The sequence below is a fragment of the Trachurus trachurus genome (genome assembly GCF_905171665.1).
Source record: "Trachurus trachurus genome assembly, chromosome: 17".
NCBI lineage: Eukaryota > Metazoa > Chordata > Actinopteri > Carangiformes > Carangidae > Trachurus > Trachurus trachurus.
In genome coordinates, this window is record NC_139900.1 from 24,019,598 (window position 1) to 24,041,219 (window position 21,622).

At 41.7% G+C, this 21,622-nt stretch overlaps 1 protein-coding gene across 2 annotated transcripts; it reads left to right on the top strand.

The window, feature by feature from the left end:
• The first annotated feature begins 510 nt into the window (after positions 1–510).
• On the top strand, positions 511–18,588 carry scp2a (sterol carrier protein 2a). Of its 2 annotated transcripts, XM_083992266.1 has the most exons (16): positions 511–668; positions 1,668–1,725; positions 1,862–1,933; positions 2,144–2,275; positions 5,267–5,331; positions 5,681–5,807; positions 5,927–5,990; positions 6,077–6,163; positions 6,302–6,452; positions 6,999–7,146; positions 7,982–8,089; positions 10,657–10,810; positions 11,139–11,235; positions 13,893–14,022; positions 16,947–17,026; positions 18,023–18,588. In XM_083992266.1, the coding sequence occupies exons 1-16, from the start codon at positions 615–617 to the stop codon at positions 18,116–18,118; spliced, it is 1,623 nt and encodes a 540-aa protein (XP_083848392.1). In that variant the 5' UTR covers positions 511–614; the 3' UTR covers positions 18,119–18,588. The 2 variants fall into 2 exon arrangements, with proteins under 2 accessions (XP_083848392.1, XP_083848393.1); XM_083992267.1 differs by lacking the exons at positions 11,139–11,235; positions 13,893–14,022; positions 16,947–17,026; positions 18,023–18,588 and adding an exon at positions 10,995–11,132.
• The last annotated feature ends 3,034 nt before the right edge of the window (positions 18,589–21,622 follow it).

Genomic DNA, 21,622 nt, shown 5'->3' on the forward strand with positions numbered 1-21,622 from the left:
GGAGAGTAGCTGACTGCTGGAAAGTGACTTCAAATAAACCCCAACAGCAAGACTGCAAAGGTCCAGCTGTGCATCAGGAAGAAGTAACATTGTTTTGAATGGGAGTTGGACAGTGAAACATCAAATGTACTAGTAGTAGTACCAGAGACGTTCTAATATGAGCCTAGAAGGGCTTTGGTAGTACTAACTAGGACCCCGAAAATGAAGAAGTCTCACTCTGTCCAGATTTCAAGGTACTGCAACGATTTCCCTCACGCCCAGTAGCAAACACTTCGATATTTTGCTTAGGCAAAAGCTACACACAATTATAATTAACTTTTTTTTTTTTTTTTATCAACTAATGTTAAAGATACATATTTCTTGTCTTTAGCACTTCCTCTACCTGCCTATGTTGACTAAGAAAAAAAGGGTTCCGTTTTCCCAAACGAGTGACTCGTCAAACGAGACATAGACGATCTCTGCTGTGCCGCTGTGTAGCTTCCTGGCTGCTGTTGCTGTTGGTGCTGTCAGTGCTGCTGTTGCTGTCAGTGCTGCTGCTGTTGCTGTTGCTGTTGTCCACAGACCTGTCTGTCTCTGTCTGACCACCTCTGACCAGCTGCTGAAGAGAACCGACCATGGCACCCGCAAACAAGAACAGGGTGTTTGTCATCGGTGTGGGCATGACAAAGGTGAATTTACACTATATACTTAACATGGATGACCTTAACACCCGAGGCTAGCTTTGTTTGCTAACTCCAGTTGTCAGTGCATTGAACACGTTATATCTACTTTAAAGCTAAAGTTTCCTAACAGACCATGGTGTCCGGGGACTGTTACAGTTTGTGTCTTGTCTTGTGTCCCCATTGTTGTGACAGCTGTACGACGTCACATCTGAGAATACACTTTGTAAACAAGCTAGCAAAGTTAGCCCAAGAAGATAACATTGTTGCAGTTTGTTTTCGTGTTACTTCTAGTGATAAATGTGTCCTTTTTCGCGGGTTAGGAAGCTTTTGTTCTGGGCTGAATATACTCAGGTCTGTGTCTCATGCCCACCTTGTGAGTCCATAGTTCATGGCCACCAGAGTTACAAACTGTGCTAAGGGTCATTCATCCCTCCAGCGGCCGCTAACAGGAACTGTAGCTCCACAGCTGAGCGTCATCCCGAGCTGCTTCAAGTGTCAAGCCTCTGGTTGTTGACCATGACCACCGCAGTGACCCAAGCCTTTCCCTTTGTGCCTGTTTATTTCTTTATTTATGAAGTGAGATTGTATCTGATAGAGCTACCAGTCCTGTTCCTGGCATTGTGCAAGCTCGATGCCCAGCTGTCAGATTGATCTGTAGACAGAGAGTCTAGAGTTCATGTTCACCTCCAATCACACACATCATGTGCAGTTATCACCAGAAAACATGCCTTTTGTGATATGTATTTTCCCACTGTTATTAGTCTCAGATATTCAACAGTAAAACAACACTTCTTTCCTATTCAAACAAATGATTTTCCTGAAAATGTTTTGAAAATGTTTTCTGTGATCTTTGCAAACCAACAGTCGACAATAAATTGATGTGTGCATTTGACATTTTGACATTTCAAATTAAACCCTTCACCGTATTGTAGAGTGAATCACAGATTACGTTTTTTCAATAGAAGAAAACTAATCTGCCTGACTTTCCTTTATATTGCTATACAGTTTGACAAACCTGGAGCCAGAGACAACGGTGACTACCCTGATATGGCCAAGGAAGCAGGTGCTTATCTTCACCGAATATGGACATTGCTCAGTATTTCAAAAGATACCATATCTGAACATCTGAAATCGATTTTGTTCTGTAACAGGTAGAACTCTGCCACAATACTGTACTGTCTGTTTGCATCCTCTTTTAGGTGAAAAGGCCCTAGCAGATGCAGGAATCCCATATTCTGCAATTGAACAAGCCTGTGTAGGATACGTTTATGGTACAACCTTTTTCTCATTCTCCAATAACAGTTGTTATTATGTAACAATTGTTTTTTGTGCTATTAATGTTCCACATGTTTATTATGTACTGAAATGTATGTATGCATGAATGAATATACTCTAAACTAGACATGTTATGAAGGAAAATGCTGTTCATAAGAAGTAAAAACATAATCATAACTCATATTATCACAACTATGCTCACTCAGGGGATTCCACGTGTGGGCAGAGGGCCATTTATCACAGCCTGGGCCTGACCGGGATCCCCATCATCAACGTCAACAACAACTGCTCCACAGGCTCCACTGCTCTCTACATGGCACGGCAGCTGGTCCTGGGAGGTGAGTCAAGAAGAAGAAAGTTATATAAAAGTTCATAGGTGGTACAAGAGTTTAAATACTTAGGAATCACTCTTGACTCACAACTTCTTTTTAAACGACAGATAAAAAACACTGTGAATAGAATTAAGTTTAATTTGTCCAACTTTAGGTTTATTAGAAACAATTTAACTCTTGAGTCAGCAAAATTGTATTTTGATACTATGATCATGTCACACATGTCCTATTGTGTAACAAGTTGGGCATCGGCCTGTAAGACGACACTAAAGCCGATTGAAACAGTTTATAAACAAGCTCTGAAAGTATTAGATAAAAAACCAAAAACGTACCACCATTGTCAGATATTAAAAAAACATGAGCGCTTAAACTGGGACAACACTGTTAAATACACCGACGCCATCTTGATTTACAAAATCTTCTATGACAAAGCACCTCCTCAATTACAAGAATTTGTGAAAAAAAAACTCAAACTAGAGGTGACTGTGTAGTTCCTTTTAGAAAGAGTGCCTTTGGTCAAGCCACTTTTTCTGTTCGTGCATCTCACACCTGGAATTCAATACCAAACACAATACGTGAACTCCCGACTTTGACGTCTTTCACCAAACTTCTCAAAGCTTGGCTATTAGAAGAACAACACTGTTGCCACAATCGTGCCTAAACTTGTATATTTGTTTAATGTTAGTTAAAGCAGAAGTAAGCGGAATGTTTGTGTTAATATAAGTCTTAAATAGTTATATCTTCCGACAGCAATCACTTCTATAGAGTGTTTGGTCCGAAACACAGGTCTGTCAGTCACTCTGCTCTGCTGTAAGCCGAGGAGAAAACTTTCCTTGTATCCTACAACCTTTATCCAATGAGGAGAGAGAACGGCATGAAGGGCTGTGTGTGCAGCCAATGGATGCGCGTGAATGTGGTGACGTAGGGACGAGGACTAATAGATCCATGACGAGGGCAGGGACTGCTAACTCCATCGGCTGACAAGAAGTTAGCCAAAACGACCGGATCGCTTACTTCTGCTTTAACTGTTGGGGTACCTTTTACTTCTCAGGTACTAGGGCTACGTGCAAGGCAAGACACACTTTATATTCTTAAAAATGGGTAATGTAATATGTAATATGCATTGAGTATTGTGCATTTAAAATAACACTTTATATTTACTGTGCAATCGGGCAATCTGCAATATAATTAGACACCTTAAAGTCCCACTCCCGCGACCCTTTTTGGTCATGTTAAAACCAGCTCATTAGCTATGCACATTAGCAATGCACCTCTGGGGGGTGGGCGGAGACTGCGCTGCTCTCCACCCGCCCAGCCACCTCCTCGCACCCCACCCTCCGCTTGCTGACAGCTGGACATTGTACAATTACAGATTCAGCGCGTTTAGCGTAAAACTCCACACTGGGATTCGATCCCAGACTGGAACATAGTCCTTGCTCACGGTGCAAGCTGCTCTACCAGGTGAGCTATACCTGTTATACCTTGACAGCTACACCGAGCAGCCAAGCCTTTCAACTCCAGATGCAGAGCGGGGCGGGAGCTTGTAGCACTAGTGCCCTCCCCTGGAGCTGTGACACATCAGCTCCAGTCTCCCTGAAACTGCCAGTTTGCGTCTGCCATTGGTTCACAGCAATTTGAAGGCAGAAAAACTCAGAAATGCAATTTTGCACTTCCTTTTCTGCTGATATGTGCTCTAACACAAGAAAAATGCCACAGGAACATGTGAAAAGCTCAAAAAACACGATTTTCACGGGAGTGGGTCTTTAACACTTGAGCACTCTGCACTTTAATCAGCCCTTTGATATCTAATTTTAGCATTTTAAATACTAGTGAAATACGTATGGTCCCCTGATCCTTGGCCTGTATGTTTCATGATCCACTATACGGTTTCATTGTTTTTTGTTTTTTTCTGTCCTATTGTGTTTTCAAGGACACATTTTTCCTCTCTCTGTAATTACTCCTGCTCATACTGGCCATTAAGGCTAATTGTTCTACTTGTTGTCACTGTTGTCTTATTAATCTTATGTTGTTAACATCAACCTGCTGAAGGGACTAAAGATGGAAATTAGCCGTGGCTATAATCTTGCATATTTACATGTATATGTCCATTAATATGTATTGTCCCTATTTTAAATAAATAAACTTAAAACTTAAAGGGATAGTTCAACATTTTGGCAAAATGACCCATTGCCATAATAGCTATAGTCATAGTAGTAGGTTCGTTACCTTTATTTGTCGGTGCAAGCTATTTTTAGAACGGAGGAGCGGAGCGTCTGGCTGCTCAGAGCTACGCTACGGAGGCTAATGGGATTTCTTGGTTTCCCTCATCAAACTCATCAAATACAAAATCCCAAAACTCCAAAACGCTTTCGTGGACAAGTTGTGACCTGCACAACCACCACGCTATGAGATAATAATGGAACGTTACGAAACGGAGCCGTTTTCGAGGTAAATACAGGGTAAATACAGAGACTGCTTGCTGAAAAACTGTCCCTGAACGCAACGCGCATCAGCAGTTTTGCATGAATTTACCTCTAAAACAGCTCCGTCTCGTAACATTCCATTATTATCTCATAGCGTGGTGATTGTGCAGCTCACAACTTGTCCAGGACAGCCTTTTGGAGTTGTTGGGTTGTGTATTTGATGAGTTTGATGAGGAAAACCAAGAAATTCCCTTAGCCTCCATAGCGTAGCCCTGAGCAGCCTTCTGCTCCGCTCCTCCGTTCTAAGAATAGCTTACACTGACAATTAAAGGTAACGAACCTACTGCTATGACTATAGCGATTATGGCAATAGGCCAATTTGCCAAAATGTTGAACTATCCCTTTAAACTTAAACTTAAAAAAACAGAATGAACCAGAATGAATCTAGATATTTTCAATGAATCCTAAGCAGAAAAACAAGTTTAGCAAGAGTTGTCTTGAATTAGTTTGTTTCCGGCATAATTTGCTAATAATCTGTTATGTAAAAGACACATTAAAAATGTTTATTTTGCAGGTCTTGCCGACTGTGTGCTGGCCCTTGGCTTTGAGAAGATGGAGAGAGGCTCTTTGTCTTCAAAGGTACAAAAAACCAACAGTATTTCATCATATACGTTGCTAGTTTCATAGCTGAAAAGAGAGAATAGGAAGTAGGGTCCATACTTGTCTTCTTCCCCTGTTAACCAGACGTCCACCTCATTGATAAACATTGTAACACAGATGAGAACAGACATAACAGATTAACTGTGGCTGCACCCTCAAAATGAAGAGATAATGAACCACTGCTGCTTTTATTAGATGTCATTAACTGCTCATTGCTGTTGAATTTCAATCAGTGGGAGCAGAGTGGTGAGCTGGATGCACAAACACACTGATGTCATGACATCATTCTCAAATTTTTTGTTTTGTTTTGTTTTGTTTTGTTTGATAGTTTATGGACAGGACCAATCCCATGGACAAGCACATGGAGGTTATGATCAATCGCTATGGGATGGCGGCAGCACCGGCAGCACCACAGATGTTTGGCAACGCTGGCAGGGAGCACATGGAGAAATATGGTACGTACAAATATGTGTGTTAAAATGTGAAATTCATGGTTGTATCCTCTATTATGTTTTACAAAATTAGTTTATCCACTATGTCAGTGTTGTGGTGTCAATGTTTTAATCTCTTTAAGGCACGAAACCGGAGCACTTTGCTAAAATTGCCTGGAAAAACCACAAGCATTCGACCAACAACCCGTAAGACACAGTTTACAACAAAAACAAAAAAAGATAACTGCTTTTAAATATATATATTTTTTAAATCTCTGTCTGTGTTTGAACAGTTATTCCCAGTTTCAAGAGGAGTACAGTTTGGAGCAGGTGAAAAACTCCAGGAAAGTGTTTGACTTCCTCACTCTGCTTCAGTGTTGGTAAGAGCCTCACACACTGATAACTTGTGTTGAATAAAAATGAGGAAAATATTTAAATTGGCCATCAAGCAAAGGTACGCTATGATGTATAACAGGATATAAGATGTCTGGTCCTTGTGCTGCATCTTCCTTCATCAGCCCTACATCCGATGGTGCAGGAGCAGCAGTGTTAGCCAGCGAGGCCTTCGTCAGGAAACATCATCTGGAGAACCAGGCAGTGGAGATCGTGGCCCAAGAGATGGTGACCGACCTCGTCTCCACGTTTGAAGAAAACAGCTGCATTAAGATGGTAAAATAAAAAAATGTTTGTTTGGTTTTTTTTGCCTGAAATTCACAGCACTGAACTCAAAAACCTCAAATGGACAGACAGCCGTGGATCAAGTCTATATTTATCCCTTTGGATGATAGAAAAACAAATGACTGAGATTAGTTTCTCTCATGGGAAGCAAAGCTCTGTCGTACCATTTTAAAACCCAAGCTACGGATGACGACATTAGTAACTAACTATCTTTATGCCTCTGTGGTGGTGACAGTGAAAGCCAGAGGCATCAGGTGGTCTGTCCATTCATACGTCTCATTTCTTGTAGACAGGATATCTCAGTAACGCCTCAAAGGAACTTCCTCAAATATTAACTAGAACTCAGATTTTGGTGGTCAAAGGTCAAGATCACGGTGATCTCCTTGAAGCAATTTTGGAAAAACTGATGAACTGATCAAAGTTTGGTGGTCAAAAGTCATTTGAAACAGATAGACTGTGTTCTTAATACATGTACATTCATGTGATGATGATTAACCTGTTTCCTCCGTACTTATCTTTATGTGTTTTTCCGCGCAGGTGGGATACGATATGTCTCATTTGGCGGCTAAGAAGTGTTATCAAGCTGCAGGTCTGAATCCCAGTGATGTTGACGTGGTTGAGCTGCACGACTGCTTCTCAGCCAATGAGCTCATCACGTACGAGGCCCTGGGGCTGTGTCCAGAAGGTAAAACAGCAGCTTTAATATCCTCCAAAGATCGTGAGGCGGGAGGTGGCGTCCCCATCTGACCCAGCCGATCACGAGTGGACAGTCGGTTCACACCTGTTGTTTATATCAGTCAGGGTGTGAGTGAGTGAGAGAGAGAGAGAGAGAGAGAGAGAGAGAGGCTTAAAGCTGACCAATTGTGATCGGATCACCTGAGACAGATGTTAATACCAAGTCTTGACAGGACCGTAGGGAGGAGGCGACAGACTGTTGGCTTTTAAGTGTTGTTGACACACTAATACCCGACTGTATCAGTTTACGTGATGTTAATGACCTGTCAGAGAATCCAACAATACGGTTTCCCTGGTGAACACTGCTTAGTTCATATCAGTCTAATGATGGATTATCCCTCCGAGGCATAATGGCAAACATCAAACCGACTTAATGCCAGTTTAATATTGTTGATGATGTTAATCTCACCAAAGCTTTGAAATCGTTTCAGTTTTTATGTCCTTTGATTACTTTAATTTAGCATTCTAAAAGTATTTTGTTTTGTTTTTTTTTGCCTTTAATGCACAGTACAGTTGAGAGAGAGAGACAGGAAATGGGAGGCAGAGAGGGGGGGGAATGACACACAAGATAGGGCCACTCGGCGCGGGATTCAAACCGGGGTTGCCTGCAGTGAGGACTGTAGCCTCAACACATGGGGCGGGTGCTCTACCAACCGAGCTAAACACCGCCCCGAGATTCCATGGCATTTAACGACATTTACTTAAGCCCTGATGCGTACAACACAACACAACACAGTCCTGTATCACTTTACAGATTACTTTAAAATGTTTCTACCTCTCTCCAGGTAAAGCCGGGGAGCTCATTGACAGAGGGGACAACACCTACGGAGGCAAGTTCGTAGTGAATCCCAGCGGCGGACTCATCTCTAAAGGACATCCTCTGGGTGCCACAGGTACACCTTATCTCTGATTTCTGACTCCACTTGTCAAAGAACTGTAGAGAAACAAAAGCAGATCAGGGTCAAAAAGCATTTGCAACTTTTTACTTATAACTTGTTTGGGGTCTGTTCAAGCACAAGAAGCATCCTACACAACACGACAGTAGTTAAGAGACTGATAAGAGATTCATTATTTCTAGTTAGAGGTGTGTATGTAGAGCGATTTCCACAGCGACCACCAGGTGGCATGTGTGCGTCATGGTGATGACCACCTGGATGGTAACAGGGTAAAAGTGATCCTAAGCCTGCATGTGAGAGGGCAGCTGGCTGTGACTTTGGCAAGACTCCCCTGTGATCTCTGCACATATTAAACCATGGAGAGAGACTGAGCAAACAGTGCAGCTGCCTCTGTGCGTCCCCGCGACAGCAGGCGTCATCTTCTCCCTCATCGACCGGGTGTTTGTCATACACATATTTTTTTTTTATATCTATAGTCACAGCATCTTTGGTTGGTGTGCTCACACCTCCTCCCGTGGGACGACAGAGAGAAATGGTGCCATCTACTCCTTTTTTCCTGTGTTTTGTCATTTCCTCATATGTGTGTTGCTTCTTCTCCTTCCCTCCCTTCTTCACACCCAACACTCTGAACTGTCAGTCTCTCTACCTCTTTATCTTTGAAGGACATTTTTCATCCATGTCATCAATGGTCGCTTGGCCTCCTGGGTCACTACTCTCCCACTGTGCGAGTGACCCGGTCAGCTAAGCTCCGTCTGATCCGTGGTGTTGCTCCAAATCTTGCCCTCAAAGCTCTGAGCTCTTCCCTTGAGAACGCTGCGAGCAGAGATATCGACAGCTTAATTGAGTGACCCCGCACCCGCAGGGTCTTGCTCACAGGTGAAGGAGTGAACCCCCTCAGGAGGATGTGATTGTTACGTGTTGACATAACCTAGATGTTATGTCAACACATAAGGGACCTTGATGGGAACAGCCTGACCTATGCTGTGAATAATGCTTGGTTACCATGGAAGAGCACCTGTATCTACTCTGAGAGAGGATTTCCAGGGGTTCTTTATTTATTTATCTATCTGAAACACACAGTGAATTTGTCACCTGCTATTTTGACAAAACTCTCACAGGCTCACACAAACAAGTCCTCATGCAGAACGTGGAAGACACACCGCCGAGAGGTCTTTACTGTTAAGACCTTTAGCTGATTGGGATAATGAAGAAATGCAAAAGCTCATTAAGCAGATGGGATGAAATGCTTAGCTATAACGCTAACGCAGGAGCTGACCCTGGACAGTTGTCAGATTAGGAGTCAACTTGTCACCCCTCTCAGTTAGGATATTGTGTTTTACGCATCCAGGGCGCTACAATGTCTTCACGTGGGGAGCTGGACACATCAAGGGATTGAAGCCACACTCAGCATGGGTGTTTCTTTTTTTTTTGAATGAAATGATTATCCACAGTTTTATAGGATAGAAGATCTATTAACTGATAGTCAAAATGTAGGTCAGAGTTCTGTCTGAACCAAGTCTGAGACATTACTTTTTTGTCAAAGCACTGATAAACAGGAATCTTTGTCTATAAGATGGATTCCTCCAAATGTTTTGTAGTAAAATGCTCTGTTACCATGGCTGCTTTATTAAAAAGAAATCCAATGTGTATAGACCTTATCAGTCTTCCTCAGGGCTGAACGGCACACACAGAATTAAATATTAATAGTAATAGATTATGAAGTAACAGTTCTACACTAGAATTAAAAAAAAAAAAAAAAAAAAAATAGAATTAAGTTTCAATCACACACATGATAATTACCATATTCATATTCTTGTTCTCAGTATTGAATGAATATGATGCAGATAATAGCAAAAGTAAACGAATCCTCTGAAAAAGTACATAATTCATAAAACTAAAGTGAAAAAAGACCCTTTAAAAACAAATAAATAAATAAAAACAAAACTAATTAAACTCAGTCAAAAGGAACTTAGGTATTTTTCCTCTGTGTTTCATTTCCAAAGTGCTCTCTATTTTTATGTGATAAAATATGCTACACTCAGTTTTCTTTTACAAGCCCATTCTACAGCTTTTGGCTCCATCCCAGTCGGATCACTCAGCCCAGCCTAACCCAAACACTTTGCAGACAGGGCAGGTTAATCAGGTGAACACAGTGGAACAGTCAACAGAGACACACTGTTCCCCCAGGAGCTGCTAGAGACCAAAGCAGAAAATCAGTGTACAGTAAATATTGGACTCCATATAAATGTTGTTGTTGCTCTGTACCTCATTCTGTTGGATGTGCAAACAGTCTGTGCTGACAAGTTCACTGTACAATTCATAATTATAAAGTATTAGAAAGATCTGTGTGTGAGTGTGTGTACTGTATAATGAAATCAAAAAACAAAAAGCTGGTTTTTCTGTGCGATAAAGCGTTAATCCACAGGAAAAACTAGAGCCATTATACTGTGAGTGATGATTATGATGCATTTTCAGATTCAACTGCATTTAATTATATAGCTCAGCTCCTCGCACCGCATCCCCCACAATGACTCACCCACATCCGGTGTGCTGCTCTCCCTCAGGTCTGGCCCAGTGTGCAGAGTTGTGCTGGCAGCTCCGAGGGCAGGCAGGCAGGAGGCAGGTCCCGGGGGCAAAGGTGGCCCTGCAGCACAACATCGGCTTAGGGGGAGCTGTGGTCGTCGGCCTGTACAGGATGGGGTTTCTGCAGGAGGCCAGGTGAGCAAGAAGTTGGCAACAGTTTGTTATTAGTTCAATTAGATGCTGTATGTAAGTGCATTAGCTATATAACTTTATATTTGTGCAATTTTCTGTTTTGTTATGTGTCCTGTAATGGCCAACATTTGAACATTGTGTCTTCCATTACTGCAACTCCAGCTCTTCTTCTCATTATTTGCCTAAGTGCTGTAGGTGCACTTATCCTCTCTTCCTGTTCTGCAACAAGTCACCAAAGCTGAGCTGAGTCATGACGAAGATGAAGTCCTTCTGAGGTTAAGTCCTTTTTTCCCTACAGCCTTTGTACCTTGTATCTGTTTTTCCTCCATAGGTCCCGCGTAGCTGCAGTTGTCACCAGCTCGAGCAGTGGCTTGGAGGGGTTTAAAGCGTACCCTGTCTTCAAAGAGATCGAAAAACAGTTGAAGGAGGTAAAACAGCATGCTGAGGCTTTACAGACATTCTCCTCGCACTTCAGCCTGGCTATTCTGTGTTGGATCCAGAATGTTTACATCCAATTATATGCCTGCACGTTTTTGACGCTTTGGAAGCTTTTGGTGTGAACGCACAGTTAGCTTGTCTTTGTTCCCTTTTCTTCCTTTGAGCCTAATGTGATCAATGCAAGTCAACCCATATGTATCAATAACTGTCTCATAAATGCGTCCTTCAAAGAAAACATGAAAAGGTGGCTACAAATTAGAGACAAACCACAGAGTCTATCCTCTGTCCTTTTAACCGCAGTGGATAATTTATGATCTTCAGTTGCTTTTATCCACTGAAAAGTACAGTATTGTACCAACTAAACTGTAAATCAGCTAGACCATCAAAGCAGACAGTCTAAGTGCTGCAGTGTCTGGGCTGTGTGGCTTATACAATCCTGTTTCCTCAGAAATACATAAATATGTACCGATACAGATTAAAGCTACATTTGTAAAACTTTAAAAATAAATATTTCACATTAATAAGTAATCTTGAGGAGGTGCAAAGATGAAACAACAACTTTCAATCTCAAAGAAACACATGTCAGCTGTATCTTTCATACGATAGCAACTGTAGAAAATGTCCGAGTGATGTTGGTCGTAATGTTCCCAGAAAACACTGCAGCTGTGGTTAAGGCTAATAACTGTGCTCAGACCAAGGACCAGTCATTTATGTGCATTAGTGAGGCCGTTTCCTGACATCAGTCCAGACTGTATATGTGACCTTTATGTTCAACTCACTTTTCGAAAGGCAGCAACACTTTACCTCAAAGTACATGCAGCCCCTCATTCTGAGCCCCGTTATGTTCGTGTTAATTTCTTTAGTTTACGGCAGGGTTGAATCCCCAAACACCTAATTATTTTCAGTGAAATAGAACGAAGAAGAATCTGTGATTTCTCACTGACCTATTAGTAACTGCATGTGACGATGACTGACGCCTCAGGTGATGGTTCCTCATCTGTAGAGTGCAGATGGAGAACTGATTTCCTGTCAATGATGCGTGGGAGTGGTCAGCTGTCAAGTGTGCTGCAGTGCGGCTAAAATGCCTGAAATCCTCAGGTGGCAGGATTATACGTTTGTGGAGTGTGTATTCATATTGGTTTGGATTCCACTCACTGCTGACCTGTGGAGTGTAAGGACAAACGATAACTGGCACGCACTGACTGAGCTGCAGGAAACGTCATTTTGATGAGTTGTTCAGAGTGTCACGTGTTTGCAGCGTAGACATCACCGTGTCCATGAGTCCGGCCTAAGCAAGACGTGTCCTTTCATAAATGTATCACTGGCAGAAGTGGGTGAGTGTTGTGTGGTGATGGAGTTTTTGTGGTCAAGTGAGGATAATGGTGAGATAACCACTGGCCCGAATACCCAACTGTACACAAACACTAGAATGACGGGGAGCTGAGATGCCATCCGGTCAGCATTGGTGAGGCTAAATTTAGTTATACACCGTGGTACAATAATATGAGCAGGGTTGTAAGTGTAAGCTGAATGTAAGCCACTCCACTACGTAATTATATCACTGCCTCTTGCAGTATCATAATGAAGGATTTATGATCAATATTTCTCTGAATGACATGTCTAACTGACTGAACAGTGGTGAGACTTAAAGTGCACTTAGATTTAACTTATTATCTGACTAATAATGAGCAGTATAAAAGCTTATTGATAGTAAAGTGAGGTCACAGTTGGCTCTTCACAGGTCTAATAACTTCGATACAGTTCTCCTACATTACCCTGTAGCTTTACATCGTACATCTTCGCTGAATTGATTATTGTCTGAGATGTAACCATGTACCTTCTACTTACTTAAGAATTCTTCATATAACAAAGGATGTATGGTATCAGATTGAAGTATGTTATGTTATGTCGGTCTGCAGCCATTATATTACTAGGATTATACTGCAGGGAAAATAAGTATTCAATCAATCAACCGAGGCCATGGCGGTTGAGTGCATTACTCACTGTTTTCTTTTTTTTTTTACAACTCTGCCTCCTAATTGCAGGTCTGTCTAAATCTCTCTGTGAGGAGCACCTGGTCGTAGCCAGTTTATGGTGAAATCATGTTCTTTTCAGTTCTGGATAATGGCACTAACGGATAATACGGTGCATTCAGACACGTCTGTAACTGATGCTATCAGTTTGTTCTGCAACATAAGTTTCTGAAGGTCTGGAGAAGCTCTTTGCTTTTACGCATCATGAGATGCCTCTGGTGTGACACTTGGGTGATGAGAAATATTTTATAGGTGTCAACTGGACTAAACCAGCTGATATTACTTTGCACTGATAGGGAACAGGGTTTCTTTCTAAATACTGACAAACTCCAGCTGCTTTCTTGGCTTCCCATTCCTTTTTGCTCCTCATTTTCTTCATGTGTTCAATTCTTATTCCCTGTGTCATTTCACTTAATTACACATTACTTAATTTATGTTTGTTTGTTTGGATTTTTTTGTATGTGCGCATTACTTGGATTGTTGCCGACATCTGGTGAAAATTTTATGTCAATAGCTCTATTAGAAATATATTTTCTGAGAAAAATGTTGACGCGTTCAATGCTTATTTTCCCTGCTGTATCATGGACCTCAAAAGGCTTCTTGACTCTCTGCAGGAAGGAGAGAAGCTTGTCAAGAAGATCGGTGGAGTCTTTGCATTCAAAGTGAAGGATGGACCAGATGGGAAGGAGGCGACTTGGGTGGTGGATGTGAAAAGTGGCAAAGGGTCTGTCACCAATGATCCAGGTAGGAGCTTAACGTGACTGTCAAAGCCTGGTTATATTTGCTATTTTGTTATCAGCAGAGGGATTTGAAAAAACAAAAGTCAACATTTCATTTTTTATCTCAGGCCTTGTTCTCTTACCTTTTGCCTCATAAATGACGCATTTTGTTCAGTATGGCTTCGCTAAAAGAGCTTAGGGATTCCAAAAAAATTCTGCCTTCAATATATTCTTAAGAAATCCCTGTAGGCCAGATGGGAAAAGCTGTTAAAATGTAATTTTCACACAGTTCGACTACTGAAGCTCCCAGCAGCTGTATGTGAAGTCTGCAGATGAGATTAGTTCTGTAATACACAGCAGCGTGTCTAGTGTAGATGTAGAACCGAGGATGTGATATAATGCTGAAACTATGAACACAGGGCTCATGACAATCACTATTAGGGATAGTCCAGTTTTTTTGAAGTGGGGTTGTATGAGCTACAAATGGCCACTTTTATCTATTTTATGCTTGAAAGTATCTCTATTGTCATTAATGTGTTTGAGATGTTTGAGCTTCACTGTACCTCCACATCTGTAGGTGCAGGGTTTGACACTAAAAGGGTCTATCATCTGCTAAACATACCTCTTTGCCCCACTCAAATGTGAGTTCATATCATCTGTATAGTATGTACAAAGCAACATCCCATCATGCTTTGTGGCATCATGTATATAATGCTGAGCAGGCCCATTCGATTCTAATCAAGATGACAAAAAGAAAAGATCCGAGGGACTTTGAAAGAGGTTTTGTCGTTGGGCCACAGATGGCAGCTGCTTTACTCAAAGATGCTCAACTGGCTCCTGTTTCCATAGGAACAGTGGTTAAAGATCTGTGGCAAAAACATTAGTACATACGTAGGTTTGGAAACCTTGGCGGACAGCACATTTAATGACCATGTTTCTATGATATCATTCTGTAATGTACCATTTCTTCAGTACAAGTAAAGTTTATTGAAAAAACAAAAAACATTTAATGACCATGATGCCCTGCGTATCAAGAATTTTCATTTAGTTTTAGGTTTTCATCTCATTGTTAGTTTTATTTTTTACCTTTTGATGAACAGATGTGTGTTTAGTGTGTGTTGTGTCCACACTGGACTGGTCGTAGATGCTGTGGCCCAGTGGCTCATCACTGCAGTCAATGGTTTTGACACTCAATGTGCACATGTACTGGTGGTATACAGAGAGACAGACAGCTGCAAGATACTGTGTAATATGGCAGAGCTAATAAAAAGTGGAAGGAAGATTTCATATCCACCCAAAATAGCAGACTTACCTTTGAAAGTAATACATTTTCTTCTTATTTACGTGGATGGACATGGAAAAAGCGATCAGATGAGTCATTCTTCACCTTCCTCCCAGTGTGTGGGCGAATGCGTGTGTGGAGAACGGTACAGGGCTGAATGCTCCATCTCTACAACGGGGCCGAGAATGTGGTGGCTGTGTTCTGTGGCGGTGGTGGGGGGGGGATTTTGCTGGCCTGGTCTGGGTACACTTGTCTCCTTAGAGGGAGAAGTGAGGACATACAATACAAAATTGCTCTGAGTGATACATCTCTATGCAGTATGTGGTCTCTTCCAGGATGACAAAAGCCATCCATCCATCCAGATGGCATGAGGGGTCACTCATGCCATCTGGATGGATGAGAGTAAAAAACGATGCCACTCACATGCTGTGGCCCTGACAGTCAGCAGGGGCCGTATTTATCAAGCGCCTTAGAGTGCCATTTTAGTCCTACTCTCAAACTTAAGAATAAAAGCTATTTATCAACTCCTCCTCCCCCAGATATTTAAGAGACCTCAAAAGGTGTCCTACTGTAAGTGGTTAGGAGTTGCCAGTAGGGGATGGCACTACGGCGAGAGAGACGTGCGCGAACCCTCAGGGAGCGGAAGGATGATCTCTGGCCTTGTTTTTTTCTTTTTTTTTTTAAACTGTAGCCTCTGCATATGGGGCGCCCACTCAACCTACTGAGCTTTACGGCGCCACACATTCAGGCTCTGTTTGATGACAAGCAGTTGATCAAACGATATCATTTGGACAGAACGGGGATCATCCTTGTCACGCATTTAAAATGCTATTTAAAAACGTATGCATATGGTCTCACTCACAGTTTATGTGCAGCTCTTTTCTCCTCTCATCTGGGTCCATTTTTGCCTGATCAGCTTGTGTGCACAAGTGAATAAATCCCTACATTAACTGTTGATTTGAGACACAGCTCAGACACAGCTAATGTACGCAATCTGTAGGTACGTGAGAAATAAAGATTAATATGTACACAGTTCATGTACAATATACAAGTATATAGAACTGACTTTTAAAGCTTGTCATATTCACTTTTTGTTGCAGTTGTGTCTAAGAGGCATTGTTTCAAGTTAGTTAGCACAGTACAGTGGTGAGGATTGCTCTCCCCTATAAGCAATTGACAACACACACATCTCTTAAAGAAAAAGAAAAAAAAATCATTAGATTTTCCGATGCCATGCCTCAAGCATATTGATACATCCTCATCATGCCTGAGGCCGACTCTTTCCATGATGATGGAACAACATTTAACAAGCTGCAGGGGGTGTTGAGATATTTTGATGAAAAGTGAAAGAACACACCAGGACTGATTTTGAGTCGCACTATAGGAGGCATTAGTCATTAAGCTTTTTGAATGGTTGCCTCAATGAATGAAAGTGCTTTGTGTCTGTGTGTGTACGTGTGGTCTTTACACCAAAGGAAAGGTCCATCAAAATGCCAGGGCGTTAGAGTGCTGTAATCATGGTGACTAACATTTCTCATTTTCTCCAACGTACATTTTCACTGTACATATTTAATGTGTGTACAAGATCAGTAAGATTAAACAAATTATGAATAAGTAAATGTTAGCAATGATGAATAAGTCATTGCTTCATTTTTTTTGTCTTGCAGATAAAAAGGCAGACTGCACTTTGTCCATGTGCGACGGCGATCTTCTGGATCTGATGACAGGAAAGTTGAACCCACAAACGGTAAGTGTCATTATCCATTAACAGGACCTTTATTTTTATTTTTCACATATGATCTCAACATTATAGTTATATGTATAAGTGATTGCTTAAATTTTTTTCCAAAATATGATAGAAGCACCAGTGTATTTTGGTTTCTATGACTTTGGAGCAACTTTTATGTCCTAAATATCATTAAGATCGCTGTCTCACCTGTAGTTTGGTTCATTTGGTGGTGCTCTCTAGTCCTGGTTTGGTTCATGTTTATATTGACTTTTTATAAACAAACCAAGAGCTTTAAACTGTACGCCTTACAGACTGATAGGTCATTGGACAATATTTGGAAGCGTCATTGTGCATCACCAGCACTGCATGGATCCATTAGGGGAAATATAATTGTGATAATTGCAGGTCTTTGAGCACTTTACTGCACCTTCTGTATTCATTTATCTACTAAGACAAACTGAATAACATGGAGTAGCACTTATCACACGCTCAATAGCCTACATAGCTGTTTTAACTATTCTATTAAACCCCCACACCAGCTGAGTGAAACACATACATGTTGCCATGGTTACAATCCTTTGAGTATCGGGAAACTGAAAACTGTGAAAACTGATTTCCGAGGGTGTTAATTGTGCTGGCCTCACCCTGAACTCAATATTGTCAATGCCTGACATTAACATGCTACAAATACAATACAAGTGTGATCAATGCTGTAGAGTCAGGGCAGCTGCACACATGATGCTCTCTACCACAATCTCACCAGTGGCAAAAAATTATAAACAATAACTCACTTTTATGAGAGATTAATTGAATGTTTTAGTGATAAAGAAGCATTTTGAGATGCTTAAAACATTGCTGAAATAACCTTAGTTATATAGATTTTTATTGCATTACAATAATCACAGAATGATGAAAAATCTTCTCTCTGCAGAAACTTAGTCTGAATCATAAGTATACAATGGTAATCTTTTCTCAGTACAAAATGTTGAAGTCACTTTTTATCCTTTTCCTCAGGCGTTCTTCAAAGGAAAGCTCAAGATCACTGGAAACATGGGGATGGCCATGAAGCTGCAGAACCTCCAAGTGGCACCTGGCAAGGCCAAGCTGTGAGACCATGAGTAACCTTGTTGTTGTCCTCAACACTAACAACAGTTGAAAGGCAAAGGAAAATTTGTTCATTTTGAAACTGTAATTTTTCCAATCAACTAAGTCACTTCAGAAAAATAATGTTTGATTATGTGAGAGTTCTTAAAGTTGTAATTCCAGCTGCGACTTTGATGTCATTGTGTGTACAGAACAGCTAATATACACCTTGTTTGGTCCAGCTTTGTTTTGTTTCAGAATTCTAAAACGTTCAAGGAGTCTATAGGAGCTGTTTTCTTTCATGCAACATCTGAGATAATTGGAAGAAATTGAGAAGTTTCACAGTTTGATTGCCAAATGTGCCTCTGACCTCCGCCTGATTTAACCCTGTAGTTTAAAGCCTCATCCATTTTGATAGATCATTTTGTATAGAATGTACCTCTGTAAATGAATGAATTAACTTTTTCTTTTTTTAAATAAATCCTTCACTAATGATGCATCCTGTTTCTCAATGGTATGAATTTTGATATTAATCGTTTTCATCTTGTCTATTATGTAGATGAGTGACATTTAACTTTGTTTCGTTTCATTGTGAAATCTGGGAACTAATTTTAAAAAAAAGTATGAGTCAGATAGATACAGTACAGTATCTTTTTGAATCTACATTTATGGTGGAATCAGAATAATAAAAAGCAGAACTTCTGTATACTGTATGACCTTGTGTTGGTGGCTGCTTCTATTCAGGCACAAATAAAATATCTTGTATTTATCAGATTCAGCTCCCTGATGTAGCAATTCATCAGGAAATGTTTTACAGTTTGTTCCACCACTGAGCATAAGAAAGCAGTGCTGCCCACTACAATGAGTTAACATTACCAGGACATGACTGGCCATAGCAAAAACAAATCTTACGTAGTGATGAGTTATTATTATCACTAATCTAATAAGATCAGAGCCTAGATGACAGATATCAGTGTTGTATCCAACATATTTTTAGGGGATTATTGATACCCACAAACAGCAAAAACAGCAAAAATGGCACTGAATCACTCATATACTCATCCGCCATAGAAATCAGTCTTCTAACTACAGCACAGCTTCGACTGGTATTCACACAAAGGGATTTCAGTTGAGCCTTTGTGCTCTGCCTCCCTCCTTTTCCATTTCCCTCCATCTGGGCTGCAACACAGTGTGTAAAAAGTACAGGAGTCTGAAAACTTTCTGAATGCACTGTGTTTTTGACTCTGATGTGGATGTCTCCTCGTTGGTCAGTGACCACCGTGAAACCTTCTGCCAGATCCAGCCTGTCCTCCTAATTGCTCCTATCTGGCCAACTCCCTTTAGCCCATCCCCCACTGCTGTCCCTCTGCCAGGTGGCCAGCTGGCTGGCCGGCCAAATGGCAATATTCAGTAGCCGCACAGGCGACATGGCTGCCTGCCTGTCTGTCTCACTGACCATTAGCAGTATTGGGTCTTCAGGAGATGTGCTGTTACAAGCGCAACGATGGGGCAAGGTGAGGCAGACTGGTGTTATCTCAGGATTGCCAGGCTTGGTTTCGCATCAAGTCAACCTAGAGGCCCAGCTCGCACTCACTCTGAGCTGAGTAACCTAAGCCCTATGTTTTCTTTGAGTAAAATAGGCTAAAGATATGTATTGATCGCTCTTATTTCAATCAGACACGTCAGCTCTGCAAAGGCTGTGACATTGGCTCAGTGGATCAGTCTGATACAAACACTGTAAAAAACCAACCACCAAAGTTCACCACCTGCCTATAAGTATGTCTGAGGCTATATCCAACATCAGACTGTCTGGCTGTCTGGTGTGTTGAGAGCAGGGTTGCCAACTTTTGGTCCTGGGCTGGAGTGAGATTCTGTTAGCGGGGGGGGGGGTGCTGTCTATAATAATAATAATAATAATAATATAATGTTAATATAATATTAATGTTTAATGTAGATTTTCTCTCTGTCTCTCTCTCTCTCTCTCTCTCTCTCACACACACACACACACACACACACACACACACACATTATACCTGCAAACTGAGTAGTAGTGGAATAGGTGACAAAATATATCCCGTCTAGGGGGGTCTGGGGGCACCCCCCCAGGAAAAAATTGTGATTTTAACATGTATTTGAAGCATTCTGGTGTACTCTGAGAGGAAAATAAAGGGAAAACACAACATTTGCTTCAGATATGAGGGGAAAAAAGCAGATCTGTGGTTCCTATCATTGTATGGCTGGAGTGTATGAAACTGGAGCCTATATGAAAGGACAGAACAGACATGTCCTGTGATTTTCAGTCTTCTATTACAGACTGATGATACAAGTCAGGTCCTGAAATGTGTGTTTCTCTTCTGTAATAAACATTCTACATACCCATTCAGAGTTTGCAGGTATGGCACACGTGCATGCATGCGCACGCACGCGCACGCACGCGCACACACACACACACACACACACACACACACACACACACACACACACACACACACACACACACACACACACACACACCTGTTGCTGCGCTGTCTCTCTCTCTCCTCTGCTCTCTGGACTGAGCTGCCTGGCTGTACTTTTGTGCTACCCAGTCTGCATCTTGATTTTATAGTTTTCAACGGCCTGGCCCAACCAGCCCGACCGCAGGCGCCGCGTAAGTTCGAGCCGCATTCAGTCCGAAAACATAACTCGGTCAGGTTGTGTCTTGGGCTTCGCTCTCTCCCTCTTTCTTTTGACCATCGGATTCGGACCAAGTCGGGTCCAGGCTTCAACACCCGCGGGTCGGGCCGGGTTAGATTTTAACTTTTAAGTCCGTGATTGTAGACTGTAGAGATGCCAGTTGCCTCTGCGCACCGCCGCTGTTGGTGGGGGGTGGGGGGTCGCGGATCGACAACTCCCCGTCCTACTGTGCTGTGACCTACAGTCTATGGCTGTGATCACAGGCTTGAGCAGCCGTCCAATCGACACGCGGATAAGCACACGCACACCAATCAGAGAGCCCAAAGCTTGCTTTTTAATTTTTTTTTTTTTTTCAAATCGCTTGATTTTGGCGTGAGAATTGTTTGAGTGGCGTGAGAGCGTGAGACAGGACCTAAAAGCGTGTGACACACGCCAGATGCGTGAGAGTTGGCAACCCTGGTTGAGAGAGACGTTTTTTATACAGACACACAATAAGGATCAAATCTGGACTTTCTCTAATAACTTGCTGGATAAAGGTACTGTATCTAATTGTCTACACAACCATGGAGGAGCTTTTTCTCTTACGAGTTATCAGACTTCTTTAATCCTCTCTAGCACTTGTGCAGACAGTGACACAGCCTTGACAGTCTTTTTTAGATACAAAAATAAGAAATGTTGAGTCAGTAACTTGAAAGGACATCAACAAGTCTGACTTTCTATCTCGCTTTACTCATGTGATTAAACTCATCTGTCCCTTGGTAGCAGTAGTGTAACAGTAGCACAGAGAGCAGTTAACTGAGTTAGAGTCTGGTAACATTAGCATTAGATACATAGCTTAGCTAATAGCTATTTTCG